Genomic DNA, 15,688 nt, shown 5'->3' with positions numbered 1-15,688 from the left:
ATTTATGTTTACATTATATATTTTACACATTTTCGAATTCATAACCGAGTAAAATTTCATCTACGATTTTATATTTCTCGAAATCAAATGCCAGTTTGTACTTTTTAACCTTAAATTACCATGCTCATTCTTCGATTAATTTAGCTTAGTTTAATGGCTAGTTTTGAAGCAACAAGAGAATATTTTGAAGTGAGCACCGTACTTAGAACCACAATCAGAAGTCGAGGATGACACCTGAGAAGAACCCTTTTTTCAAACATCAGCATTATACCAATAGAAGGAAGTTTGACATAATAGGCACTAAGTTCTCATGTACGATGGAGTTTCAGTAGAATTGAATTTCGACCAGGAGCCCTTCGATTTCATGTCGAGACCTTATTATTAGGCCCCATATCCTAATTTTTATGAATATTTGCAATTCGTAGTCAAAAAGATATCCCTAATTTCATATATGTATTTTTTATGGTACTGAGTTTCATATCTAATACACACGACTGAGAAAATCTACAGACAATCAATTCCTTAGGTGATTTAATCCAAATTTGGTAATTTCAGCAAGTTTAGCGATGAAATCATACTACGCTAATTTCATTCATCTCATTTGTTCTGTTTGAGAATTATCAAATTCTTAGACCGAAGATAGAGAGTTTTTTTTTGTGGCATAAAATGTGTAAATTTATCAAAACTCTGAAGAGAAATTTTTAAATGATTAGGATACTTTATCATAAAATACTTCATACTTAAGAAAAAATAATGTGTACTAAATTTCCTCGAGTTTACTTTGGTAAGAAGTACATATAACTCTTAAATTATTAAAATATGCATTCGCATTGGTCTCAGAATCATGATATATATATGGAAATTCTGTCTCCAATAGTCGAAAAATCTTTTCTGATCAGATGCCTCGATATTCGCGAGAAACGCTTTTGGATGCACTGAAGTGGTAGTGATCCGGATTTGCAGGGATTTGTCGCTGAATCAATTTATACAGAAGAGCCACCTCATAAAATGAATTTTTACGCAGGAGGCCACGCTTCGGATGTGCCTTGACATTTGTCACCATCTGCGGATCATGTGTTACTAACTTCTTGCTGACTTACCAGTTTGATCTGATAGATGGATTTTCACGCCTTGAATTTCACTTAGGGGATCCCCATTTTGCGAAAAGGTAAGTTATTTTTTTATGGAAAGCTGGATTCCATTTTGTATTGTATATTCTTTGGCACTAATTTCAATTCAGAGCAAATTACGTCTTTCAAGATTTACTGAGAGAAGCAGGATAAAAAGAGTTTCATATTGAGTAATAATGAATCTCGATAAAACAGCAGCAACAGTTTTGAAATCAAGGGTGTTTTAATGTGTTTCAGGACGAAGGTAAAATGTACTAAATATGCAGGTGCCACACACACACACACACACACACACAGACACACACACACACACACAGTAACTACCATCAGGGCAACTTGGGCAGTGACTTAAGAAGCAAAATCGAAACTTCTAACCTCAAATTTTTTTGCCGCCTCTTTACTTTTTATAATCTTTATTAAGCTGAAATTTCCTTTTGTCCATTTAGGGCATCTCTATAGAAGACTTCTAAAACTGAAAGGAATTGGAAATAAAAATATCGTTCCAATTTAGAAAGAATTTCCTAAATCCTATATACTCCTTGTCAAGTGTTTATTGTTTTACCATGGATGATACCCGATTTTCGAGAATTTTTTATAAGCGAAATCAAAGGTCGTCTTCTTACTTCAATAAGTATACATAAATTTCTAGGCTAAACCTTTTGTTCGATGTAAAGAAATTTTATTCGATATACAGAAATTATTCTTCATTTGAAAATCTAAGATTCTTGATAAAAGTTCGATTATTATTAAAATTTCCAATTTACGGGAGTTCGAAACACTGAGACTTCTACTGCATTTTTATTATTTTAGAGAAGTCTGAAAAAGATAACGAACATGCATTACGATAATATGCATTTACGGATTTAAAAGTTGATCAAAGAATGTACCAAATTTTTGAAAATAATGAGGAAATCGATGTGTGTACCATTTGTCGCAAGCAGCATATTAAGTAGGAAACCACGGAAGGAACGAAAATCTCGATTTTCGCTGCGATTTAACTCGATTACGTGTTGGTATTTAAAGTGAATCTTGATTTCATGTTATTACACTTTATGTAAGACCGCTTTAACATGTGATCATGTGTATATCATAACATCTGTGGAACATACTTATAAATGCAATAGAAAGGAGAAACAGAAAATGTGAACAAAAACAAAGAACGATGATTTCGATGGGGTATTAAGTTACATTCGACATGGAAGATATCGGAATAAGAAATAATTTAGTTGTAAATATATAAAAAGTGAATTTGATCAACTATCTAGAGAGTAATAGAAGTTAGAGTTCCATTTCTCTCTTCAGTTAAATCTGACAAACGAAACAGAGTAATAGAAGAGCCCATGGGTATCATAAAATACTACAGATACCCTCTCCCATCTCCAACAATCCAATGATTTTGATCAAAATCGTGGAAAAATCAAACTTAGAAAAATTTGGCCATATCCTTATGCAAAGTGAACACATATTCTGTAAGAACAGTCAAAATGCTTTAAGATGACGCCAGTTTCACGAAAATACATGGATTTAAAGCCGAATAATAAAACAGCCGAAGCGTTAGCGAAATTCAAAAGCGAAGTGTCGCTAAAATTCTGAATTTCAAAAATATCGTACAAGCTGCAATTTTCCCAAAACTTGTCCATACCATCGATTTTCGAATGAACTAATATGGAAAAGTTAGTTTACTGTAAATGATTTTTGTTATTTTTAATAAAATAAATATAATTCTTTACATGCATGTATAGATAGATAAGTGCACACTTTCGTTGAACTAATCATTTGAATTTTTCTTTTTTTTTTACAAGTTTCAGTCCCGATTCTGCTTTAATATGATAAAGTCTATATTCTGGTGTAGTATATGTATTGATATATATATATATCTTCCTGATTAATAATCTTGAAAAACTCTCTAAAGGACAGATCAATGCACCTAGAGCCACAATATTTATCACATTGTTATTTCTTGGTGAAAGTTACACATATAAAATATAAAGAATGTCTAAAATTTTACTGAGATTTTAATTAAAAATTAACGGGAATGTTAAAGTGCTTCTTCAGCGACTTAGAACAATAGTATGGCGTCGTAAAAATTATTTTTAGCTACTTTAAAATTCAAAAATAAAATTAACTTATTATTAATTTAAGGAATTTTACAAATACGTAACATTCTTCTAACATTGTCTGTATGTTATTTAAATGCCTTCATGTTTTATATTTTTCAGATTTTCTGAATTTGTTAATATCGTGTATGTGAAACCTTACACTAGAATATCAGCTTATTTGGTTGGACTCCTATTAGCCATTTTTTTGTGTCAGGCAAGGATCAACAAGAGAAGAATAAAAAATAGTATGGTTAGTTTGAATTATATTTTCTAATAACTCCTTCTGTTTGGACTACGCACACTCAATTAGGAAGTTTTTAAACCGTCAGATCACTTACCTTATACCTTAGATTGTTCACCATTTTAATTGAGGAATAGTTGTATTTTCTGAGTTATAGAAAATTGCATAGCCTGAATAATCAGTTCTCCATATGCCTTCAGGACACATTTACTGAGGAATATCAAAAAACGCTTTAAAACTCTAAGCCTTATATCAATAAAAATAATAATAGGCAATATGGTAATTTCTAACGTAGGTGATTACTTTCCTCTGAAGTTTTGATGTCAATCTGCTTTTTGATTACATTTAAAAAAAAAAAAAACAAGTCTCTAGAGAAATGGGAAAACAGTTTTTTGAAAAAATATATTCAATCAACAAGGAAAAAGGATTAATATTATCCAAGGCAAAAATTAGATATAAGTATACTTAAAAAGAACAAATGGGTTATTCATAAATTATAATTAGTTTCTTCGCAATTTGTCATTTAAAGATAACGGGTGCGGTTTGGCCCTTGTACGGTGAATTTTTTCCATTGGTAGTTTTTTTGTCCAATATCCAACATATTTGTAAGGCAAATAAAAAGAATTCAGTCACACGATTTCAATTTGTAACTTGACATATTGAATTAAGAACTTAAACTTAGCGAATTATACTCCGAGAAATACAAAGTAATATTGCTACAGTGTTTTTTTATATATTAGATCTGTCCTTTCTAGAATTTGGTTTAGTTGCATAAAATGGTATCAACTACTACGAAGCTGTATTTGCAGATATCTTTGAGAAGAATATAAACTCATTCTATAAAAATTTAGCCTTTTCAAATTAAATAGAGGTAGTCTAACTAAGAACGTGCCTTTCTCAATCAGCATGGTAATGCCAATAAAACACAGCTTTTCTAGAAAATAATGGGCATTGTTTACTAATCTGACAACTTACAAAAATTGGCTACTTAGGGCTTTTTCGAGCCTGCAACATTACCAATAGCTTTATTTAAAAGTGAAGGCATTAGGAGTAGGATAAAGAAGAAAGCATCTTGTGATATTTGGAGTACAGTTACAGAACTGTCAGGTAATAATATTGACTGATCTTCCCTGAGAAATTATCTTTAAAAAGGAGGCGATGTGTACTTCATTGCAACATAAATTTAAACTTAAATTAAAACAATTTTATTCTTGAGCAACGATTGCTCAAATTTGTTTGTATTGTAATAAATCTTATAATAATTTATTAAGTTAAGTACGATGTTAAAATTATTGCCAAGAATAATTTCTGTTTTATTAAAGATCCATTCATCAAGATAAGCATTACTTGCAATCAATTTCTACCTAATATTTTTAATTTGTTTTATGATAAATGTTTCTAGGAGCGTGATGAATCCTATAAAAATATTATTACAAATAAAACCACAGATTTTACAAATTTATGAAAATTTTCTCAATATAACAGGGTTTTAATATTACACTTTTCAATAATGAAAACAATATATTTATGTAGAAAATAGCTAACATAGAAAATTCTTTATTTGCAGGTGACGTTGTATTGTGGATGGATCACAACTGTCTGTTTCATGTGGATTTGTATTTTCTCACTATATAAAAGAGAAGAAGTGCTAAGTGAGACAGCTTTCTATAATGGTACAAAACATTTGTTTTTCTCTCTCAGTTTAGCGTGGATGATTTATGTTCTCTATACTGGACAAGCAGGTTAGTGATATTTTTGAACTAAGAAAATTCATTTTTTCTTTTGATTTTATTTCTTTTGAACATAAGTTCAAAATTTTTAATCATTTACTAGAAGATATTTATAATAATTAATGGTTCTATAACAAATTTTCCACAATTAAGGTATGAAAAAAATTGTGTCTGTAAAAAAATAAATTAATCCACACTTTTATGTTAGTTTATGCAGGGGATGTGATATAGTTTTCATTATTATTTGTTCAAGGTTTCAAAAATTAAACAAAGATAATTTTTATTATTGTTATCAATTGAAATATTTGCAAATTTTTTCTTGTAGTTCTTCTAAAAAGTATGAGAGGATTTTTAACAGAAAGTTTTATCATAATAAATTTTATTAATATAATTTTTTTATTTTTAGAACAGAATTTTTTTAAATAGCATAAATTTATGAATATATAAAAAACGATGTTCTATCAGCAAGATTTCAGTTATTGGTTTTCGCTTTTTTAATGCTCATTCCTCGAAACCTTTGAATTTCCAACTTAAAGGAGAATTTAAACAAGTAGAATTTCCTGGAGCAAAGCATTGGTGTCAAACAATAAAATTCCAGTTTCTTTTGTGTTCTTAAAAAGGCATTATTTCATGAAGAGTTTTCCGAAGGCAAATTTTTCATACTATTTTAACAGGTTCACGAAATTGAAACGGAAACTTTTTATTTCGGTTTTATTGAGAGAGGATAAAACGAAATTATTGCATGGATATTTTAAATTTCTTTAAGATCGTGTAAAATTGTTACAAAAAGTAACATAATGTGGGAAAATACATAATATCAATTTTATTGGTTTAAGTTATTGAATTGCTATCCAAAATAGGTTTCTAAATTTGTATATGCTATTGGACAAGAAGGGCAAGATAACGGAAATAAGATATTCAAATGAAAATCTAGTAATCTCAGCTCGGAAATTTATTTGAAAAAGTTGTAGTTATTAAAAATCTATGAAATAAACTATGCAATTTTGTTATCATTAGGTACTTTGTTAAAAGTTACGTAGAAGGGTAACTGGTAAAAGTTTCAGATTAATTATGTTTATTTATTGGAAATTCAACTTTATTGAATAAAATAGCTTTTGAAAAGTGCATATAAGTGTTTTTCTATCAGTCAGAATTCGCTGATAGATTTTTAGAAAAAAAAAGTGTTTTTATTAAATTTTTTTTTGTCTCACTTGTTAATCTTGAATTCATATCATTTCAAGAATCAGTAGTTTTTCCAAGAATCAATCGTTATGAGGTGAAATTATTTTCTTTTTAAAACTACTGCACTTATTTTAAATTTATCCCTGGTTTGTTTAAACCATCACACTATTCGGTAATTGATTCTAAAGGTTTATTTAAAAGCTACATTTTTTTTTATTTTAAACTATTCTGTTCTAATAAATACTTTTAATTAAAATGAAAAAAAAACACATTCACATATTTTAAATTTCTATCCGCTCTCCCTTTCTTATGCAGTAACATATCAGAGTGTAAATTTACAGGCCTGTTTGGGATATCCACTTCAACATATTAAATTAATAATATTGCTGTTATTTATTTTTTATGTGAAAGTACAATTCGATAGGACTATAAATCTATAAATTTGTATACTAAAATAGCATGTATTGATCTTGGTACATGCCATACTGATACAAATACATTCAGTACAGTGTCATACAGTGCTGATTTTTAAAATTTAGTTTGATTGATTTTGGACTTAAGAAAATGTTTTAGATAAAAGGAATATTTTTTGATTCATTTTGCATTTTTTTTAACGAAATTAAATGTTTCCTCTTAATGTTTCTTCTTCCTTCTAAATTCTCAAAAAAATGAAGTTTGAATATTTACTATATATTTCATGAAAAAGAAGAAATAATTTTCTAATATAATTTTAGTTCCATTTTGTGAGTATGAATTTAATAACGAATCGGGTTTACTATTTTCACACGACTGCTGATTTGAGTATCTAAAACTATGTTAAAAATGTTTGATTTTGATTACTCACCACATAATCCTAATGGCATTTATTCAACGAATCTTTTGTTCATCCACAGAGTTAATCAACAGATGTCTGTCTTGGAATGGCTTCCTCCCTCTTTCCCGGTTGTCTTACAGCGTTTACTTAATTCATATGCTCATAGTGACGAGACGAATTCAGCAGACTGAAGGTGGGATGGATTTCAGTTACATGTTTTGGGTTTGTACAACGTTTTGCCTTCTTTTGATTCTGGTTCCTTTTTAGTTAGAAAAAGGTTCTATCATATTCTATTTTTATGATTATTTTTATCATATTCATAGCTAAATTCATTAAAAACTCCATTTCATTCTATTTTGAAACGAAGTGAACTGAAAAGAGTATTTCAGAAAAGATGATCTATATTTTAAGATGCGGCGATATACAAATAAAAGAAACAATCTGGTGCAAGATTAAGCCTAGAATGCTTGGTAAAAATCCTGAGAATGATATTTAAGTTACAAATTCCAATTTAACAAGAGAAAATTACAATAATTTCTCAAAATAGCGATCAGCATTTGTAAGGAAGAGGAAATGGGAAAAGTGAAATGGACAAATATCCTGGAGTATAATAATACTATCACGTTTCTCTAAGACCAAAAGCCCTTCAACAAGTTTATCTTCAGAATTAGTGGAAGGTTTACCTCGAGGCTCTTGAGTAGCTTTATTGAAAAAGAAAAGAGCTTTGACAAATTATGTTATCATTGTCGAAATAACAAGAAAACCTTGTTCAATGGCATTTCATTTCACAGTTTCGTTTATCTCTGCTTAAATAAACTAGTGTTCAATTACCTTAAATAGCGAGTGCTGATAAAGCCTTGACGAGATCTGGTTACACAGCCGGAAGAAAAGTAAAGCGTTTTTTTATGAAATGCGTTTAAGTAAAAGATGCAGTCTAAATGAATATATGTCAATTATTCTTGTCCTAAAATAGTTGATGATATGTCGGGGATATACATGTGAATTATTTAACTTCATATATATTTACATGGTGTTATATGCATCTTCAGCTGCAACAGTGCATTCATTTAAGAAAAATACACTTAAGACTAAATCGGGATTACTGCTAAGACAAACTGGATGAAGTCCATTTAAAGAAAATAATTCTCCATAATCAGTACTTGGACTAGATGAACAAGTAAAAGTGTACATTTCATGATTCATCATACAATACTGTGTGGAGAATGGAATCTCAAGGTTACGGCTCACGTTTCAAGCGTTTGTAATTAACTGATGAGCTTGTATTTTGAAACTAGTTAATACTATGACTGCCGTTCAGATAATCCTATCTTGATTGAGTTCCATCGGGAAATTAGAAAAGATCACATCATGCATAACAACTGATGGTAACGTACCAAATTCAAGCTGGTATTGTCTCTCTATCATTCCTTTTGAAATTTCGTAAAAACGAAATGGATATTCACCATTTCCGTCTTCATAAATATCGCTCCATTCTTCCGTAGGCTTTCACTAAGATTAACGATTATGCACTGAAACAATTTTGCAAGGTTAGCACTGATAGCATTTATTCCACATGATATTCTCTTGAAATTGGGTTTTCACTTTTTTTCCAAGATGATTGATAGCATTTATTTTCTTTCGGTAACAGTCCCGTGCTGAAGCTTGAAGACTATGAAACGAGTTCCAAATGCTTTAGCGTCTATTTATCTATTTTCATACCACCCATTCTACCATGCAAATTGTTTATTTTAATATACACTACCCTATTTTCTCATATTTTAAATATCATGTTTATTGTAAGAACACAAATTTGTCAAATCTTTGATCGCGCCAGGAAAAATTAAGAAATGAATGATATTCATTATTAGGCTAGCGGAAAATTCCTTTCTTAATTTATAATACATCATTCTAATTCATTATCGAAACATTCATGTTTTTGTGCATCGATGTTATTGCTGCTGCTTCTGAACAGATGTCAATGCAGTTTCATTCTAATAAGAAAATGAGCGATTTTTTCGAAATTTCGGTGATTTATTAATAAGGATTAGATGAAAAAAAGCCTCTTCATTTTGGCCATATTTTACTGCTTTACCTCCGTAATAGGAAGAATGCACGTCAAGAATGCTCGAAATTGCGCGAAATTTACAGTGACAGTGGTTTTAAAAGCATCATTATTATGTATGGTTTAGGAAATTTCATACAAGTCATATTGATCTCAAGACACAGTTCAATTAAAATGGCTCAGGAAATCTGGTGAGAATAACATAAAGACATTATTTGTGTCAAATCTACATTATATGGAACGAGAAGTAGCAGAAATTATATAAAAATTTGAATTTATATCAAAAGGGTTTTTTTTTGCTCTCTCATCTTGTCAATAATCATCAACCTCTCATTTTGTCAATCAATCAAATCAAGTCCATTTGTGGATGAGTACAGACATGTCATACATGATTTTCTCATTAAATAACCGAAAAAAAAGATTTTTTAAACGTGACAAATAATTTATGATAAGAAATTTATTGATTGGGGCAATATTTGTGAAAATAATCTTGGTCCTGACGTGATGCTTGTTTAGTGTACAAACAATTCATTCGCTTTTCTACTATCGGTTAAATGATGGTTTCAGCTAATACTTCATCCATCCTTTATCAAAATTACTGGAGTTTGTGAGGTTCTTTCTATGGCTATTTTCACCACTCGTTTGATCTTACCCCTTCAGAATGACGCATATTCCCTTCTCTTCAAAATCCTTTGTGCTGCATAGTGCTCAGTTTAGACAGAACTGTAAATCAACACCTTGATCAATTTTCGGAAAAAGGAAACGTAGTTTCCTAAGGAAGAAATAATAAAGCTCTGAGAGAGTTGGCAAGAAGTATACGAACAAACGACGCATTACACCATTAATTAATTTTTATTCTTTACATGTATTTTTGAAAATATATAAAAATCAAATGGCGGCTTTTCCAGCTATCCGATATATTTCCAGTTCAGTTCAAATAAAATCATTGACCTTGGGCAAGATCATCAATGTTGGCAGTGCTCAGATTTTTTGAGATCCCCTTTATTATTTGCTTTTTGAGTATTTTATGTTTAATTGTAAAGTGAAAAAAAAATAGAATATGCATTTTGGGAGCTATTTTCCCTCTTTCGATCGACTGAAGCTAAAATTTGACACACAACTGCAATTTTTAGTCATAAGACAGCATACAAAATTCAATTACTTAAGTCATTGCATTTTTGAGTTACCGACATACATGTATATGAACAGACTGACAGATAGTCAACTTGTTGATGGCTTTGATTCAAAACTGGATGTAGATCTTTATTTTATATACTAAAATTGTATATCAAATTTTATCTTATTATCTCTTTATGTTTAGTGATTATGGAGTTCAATGTAGTCTAACAGATTTATATATACATACTTCCTGTGCATAGATTTCATCTAGAATTCGACAAAAATGTCCAAATTTGGTGTTAAGACATTTACAAAATTCCATTAATCTAGATGAAAGTGTATTCGAGTTATCGTATCCACAAAAATAATTCAAAAATGCATGTTTTCAGACTCAAGGAGAGAGGTATGAAATAGTGGATTCGTTAAGATCTCGAGTTTGCACATTTTGACAAGTACAATACTTGATCTCTGTACATACTTTGTACAAGAGAAACTAAAAAAGATTTATTAATGAATGAAGATGAAGAAATTCTTTTAAGAATGTACGTTCCAATTCCTTTCGAAGAATTCATTTTCAAATATGTTTCAGATATCACTGTATATTTATACCTTTTTCTGGGGATATGTTGCTGCCTTTATAGCATCACTGCTGTTTGAAATTCCTACCATAAACTGTCTGGATTGGTTGAGTAAGAAGAAAAAGAAGGAGAGGTCAAATTGATACATTGTAAATGGATGATAAATACTCAGATTCATTGTTATATCCACAAGATCTCTTAATTCACCTATCTATTACCATGAAAATGAAAGTTTGCCTGACAATATTTGAAAAATAATAATAATATTTTAATGTAAACTGCATGATGATAAATTTAAAGTATATAATTAAACAAATTAGCCATTTTTTACAAAATTATTCATTTTAGTATCATGGGTTTTTTTCCTTACCTGACCATTTTGCAGAATTCAGATTCATTGCTTCAATCTAAGTATATTCATGCAGTTTCTGTAAAATTATCCTTGCATAGCAGGCTCTTATAATGCAAGAATTAATTCTCAAAAACTGAAGAATTAGAATTATATCTCAAAATATATAAAGCGTTCTTCATGTATAATTATGTACTGTTAATGATTAAATGTAAAAGGCATATAATTAAATATATTTATTTAGATATATGTTTTTATGTTTATTTATATTTTAATAAAATTTTTAAAAGCAAGATATTTTATTGAAACGTAGACTTTTGTGTACTGAAAAATATACAAACTCTATCGTTTAATATTTTGCAACAAACTCAATGAGCGTAAGCTTAAGATGCATGTTTTAAAAAAATTCTGCCAAATCACAATTTACAGTGATAGGAATAGAGCGTATGTGAAGCAAAAAGTAAAATCTAACGAAGTTTCAGTTAAAAATATTCAATAAATAATTCATTAAATTAAATAAATATAAGATTTTTTTTAAAAATTCAAAATAATATAAACAATATAGCACAGATACACAAGTGTGAATCCAATTGTTATACATGAATGCTCTAATCCGCGCAAAATCTCTCGGGTTTTATATATTTCACAGAGAAGTAACTATTAGCATTTAGCTAGTCTTCTGTCAACGATAATTACTTATTACGAGTGTTAATATTTACCTAAGAAAAAAGATATTAAAAAAAAAAACTAATGTAATAAGCCATTGATTATTTTCGAGTTCCACAGTTGTATTCTCTTTCCTATTCATAAAATGCAAAAATTATGATTATTATGATTATTTTTATGATATCAATCAATTGAAATCAAATTTATTCATCTGGAGTTGTTACCCCGAAACTTTATCGCACCCTCTTTAATAAAAACATCATCTCTCATTTCCCAGCATTCAATTGTGGACTTCGGGCAAGGACGTGAGAGACACGTATTTCCATTTTTAAAGTCCTTTATGAATTTTGTGCTTCATGGTATAATCAAGAAAATCAAATATGCGATTTGGATGCTTTTGTTTTGCATCTACCCACAGCATAACACTATTCAAGTGACACATAAGCGATAACATCTTAGAATGCATTTATAAATGCAATTAAAACCTCAGTGAATTGTCATGAATGATGGCATTTAATTCCGAGTAGTCTTTTATTTGGGCATTTTATGAGTCAATTTCTTAAATATTTGTACTTTCTTCGTTTAGTATTCGAATCTTTTAAGCGAAGAAGAATTTCACCCATTGAACCACTCCAATAAACTTCAAAACCACTTTCCAATTCATGAGTCTTCCTTATAAAAAATAATAATGCGCTCTTTCCATTCTTTCTTTCTTTCTTTCTTTTTTTTTTGCCCTTCTAAAAAAAAGTTAAAATCCTCACCCCTAACTCCCACGACCTTCCCTTTCCTTTGTGGAAGCAGCGCCTTAAATATGCAATTTCATATTCACCGAGAATTTTATTTTTAAAACCTCCGGGACCGTCCAATGCAAAGGGAAATCATATTATTGCTCCGACTCGGCGGAATACGCGCCCACCCTCGACGACAATTTATTCCGACCGCAACAGCAACCAAAGAATTTTTTTCTTTTCTAAGCACTCTCAAATGTCGTCTCCATATTTCTCCTTCCACTTGCAGGGGTAATGCATACAAATATTAAAAACTCGACTTCTTAACCCTCCCAGGTATTTACTTTTCCGACATTTTAAACATTTCGTTTTTTTTTATCTATATATATTTCTCTCTTTTCTTCCACAAAATTTTTCTTTCTCATTTTAAAATTTTTTTTCTTTATGCAAATAAGTTTTGTACTGCGTCGTCGTTTTGTGAGCGCCTTTTAATTTACCGTCTTGTTTAATATTCATTGGATCCACTAAAAAGTTGGGAATAAATTTCCGAGAACAGTAGAGTGGAATGCGAAAATCTTGTCCCCGTTTACAGAGTTTTCTAAAAAAAGCAGCAACTAGACAGTTATACATGCCAGTTTGAATTATTAAAGTGATAAGCTTGCTGTCTTTTTAGTTTTTACATGAAATTATTGCTCATCTAATTTGTTGCTACAAGTAAAATTTCGCCAGCGTAGGCGATAAAGTGAAGTGTACAGCAATTTTAGATTATTTATTTGCAATACTCTTGAATATATGAAATGCATCATTTAAATTAAAAAAAAATATGTATATTAAGGAAAAAATGAAGTCTGTTATCGTAAATTTTAAGTTATCATGTGGAAATATTTTTGTATTGCAAAATAAATTTGATTCCCAAGAGTTAGATTGTTAAATCATAGTTGGGCACACGAAATGCAATGATGAATTGAACGATCCAAAAATTACGAAAAATAGAGATTAAGTTTCTTGCTATATTTTTTCCGTAGAAATATTTCTACAATGTGCTTAAAAATAGAAACGTGTGATGAGGATTCAGAATATAACAGAGAATTTAGAATATTTTTTGATATATTATGTTTTCTAAGAATTCGATTTGAAGTCAATTTTCCCATAGTTGATACCTTCGATAATTCATGGCCTTTACATTTATATTTGCCCAATTTTTTCGACATTAAGTAATCTCATTCTTAAGATAACATCATATTCTCACACAATAAAATATTTGAAAAAATTCTATTAATGAGATTATTTTTGTTTAAAAAATGCAATAGCCAATCGAATATCACTCCAGGTATCTTATTGTCATTTTTCAAAATACTTATTAAAATTGAAACTCGCTTCTTATGTTTTGACACCAAAATAATTTAAATTAAATTTTTGTTACATTGGAAACAGAAAATCATTTTAAAAATTGGTACAGGAATTGTTAAAAGTGAATCAAAATATTATATTTAAAAATACGTACTGCATCAAATAATTCATTGGGATGAATCGAATTTTTAACATTTCTGAATAAAATGTTCCGGATGATTCCATTTACAGTAACTCGCTTTCTTCTCTGTCTGTTTGTTTGGTAAACATTTTTCAATTGATATTCAACTAACTTCCAGGCGAATTAGGAACTTCAAACTTTGAACATATAACTGAATTGGATGGTAGTGTAATATTAACTCGCTTTCTTTAATTTGTTTTTCGGTTCTGCTCAAATTTGGCAACCGATTAGAAATTTTCATTACTGACAGATGGCGCCATGATAAGTCGTAAACTCATTGGGTAGTTAGTTTGTAATCGATGAAAAAATTTCACTCACCAAGATTAAAAAGTACAAAATAATTGCTTAAATAAATCTTTTAGTATGTCGCGGTTTTAAGACTATAAAAATATTAAAACACAAATTTTTGAGACACACAGATTAAACACACACATTAAAACACAAAATTTTGAGAAAAGTATAAAATAATTTTGACTCGGAAAAATTATTTTATACTTTTTAATCAGTTTTAAAAAAATGATTTTTTTTTAAATTTGAATATTTATTTACTTATTATTTAAAAACGATCCTAGAAAAGAAAAAATTCTTCTATTATTTTCTATACTAAAAAAATGTCAACTTATTTTCATGCATAATAGCAGTTCAGAATAAAAAAAATTTAAAAATTAAGGAACTTGTAGCATTATTCATTCTTATTGTCATTGATATATGCTTTTATAATTAATTTCTTTTAAGTAAGTTTGTTGTATTTTACCGTTATTGGAGATTGGCTAAAGTTTCAAAGTTACCCGGTGCAGTTTTCTTTCTCACTTATTCTTCTAGAATGACTCTTTGGTCCTTAAAACATCTCGGAATAAAGTTCAGAAAATTTGGTTACAGAAACTACTTTCCAATTTTATTTTAAATCAAAAATGGCTGCAAATGCAGGAAATCCAACAAATAGAAGAGTGAATACTAAATGACTGTTTCGAGCGTAAAGAAATGATCTGCCGCATAATCCTGTGTAAAACTGAAGAAGGGATTTGAATTACGAAAGCAGGATTTATCACTTCCCTTTCAAACTGTGCATGTTCGTACTTCAACAAAATTTCCGCCCTTCGCAGCTACTTAACAAGATCTGGTTACCGAATATTTATATCGTGTTTAATTAGAACGCCGGCGGACGAAGATTTCACCACTTTCGCTTAAGCTCCTTCAAGAAATTTTTCCAGAGCAAAGCCATTTTCCGTCCGTCTATGAACTGGCACTTAATGAAGCAGAAACTTGCTTTAATAAAGTTCTTTTTTCGCGTGATCTTCGCACACCCCGCTTGCAGGAGATGAGCTCATTAGCGGGCATCGGATCTACTTCTTAATTCTTACAGAGAGTTTAAAGTAAACATACTTTTCTTTGCCAATTAACGGGGATTTTTTCCAGTGTACTCCACTCCAACCGGCTCGGAAACCTTGAAGCAGATCTG

The 15,688-nt window shown here is 29.8% G+C and overlaps 1 protein-coding gene across 1 annotated transcript in view; it reads left to right on the top strand.

Annotated features, from left to right (window-relative positions):
- The window catches only part of LOC129968350 (nose resistant to fluoxetine protein 6-like), a 29,541-nt gene extending 18,317 nt beyond the window's left edge, over positions 1-11,224 (top strand). Inside the window, exons 9-13 of the mRNA XM_056082208.1 lie at positions 1,025-1,168; positions 3,350-3,479; positions 5,038-5,212; positions 7,276-7,418; positions 10,967-11,224. Of these exons, the coding sequence (XP_055938183.1) occupies positions 1,025-1,168; positions 3,350-3,479; positions 5,038-5,212; positions 7,276-7,418; positions 10,967-11,098 (724 nt within the window). The 3' untranslated portion in view covers positions 11,099-11,224. The remainder of the gene's footprint in view (positions 1-1,024; positions 1,169-3,349; positions 3,480-5,037; positions 5,213-7,275; positions 7,419-10,966) is intronic.
- Positions 11,225-15,688: the final 4,464 nt, after the last annotated feature.

Source organism: Argiope bruennichi, chromosome 5 (genome assembly GCF_947563725.1).
Source record: "Argiope bruennichi chromosome 5, qqArgBrue1.1, whole genome shotgun sequence".
In the NCBI taxonomy this organism is placed as follows: Eukaryota; Metazoa; Arthropoda; class Arachnida; order Araneae; family Araneidae; genus Argiope; species Argiope bruennichi.
The sequence above is the reverse complement of the archived record's forward strand: the minus strand, read 5'-3'. Positions and strand labels throughout refer to the sequence as shown.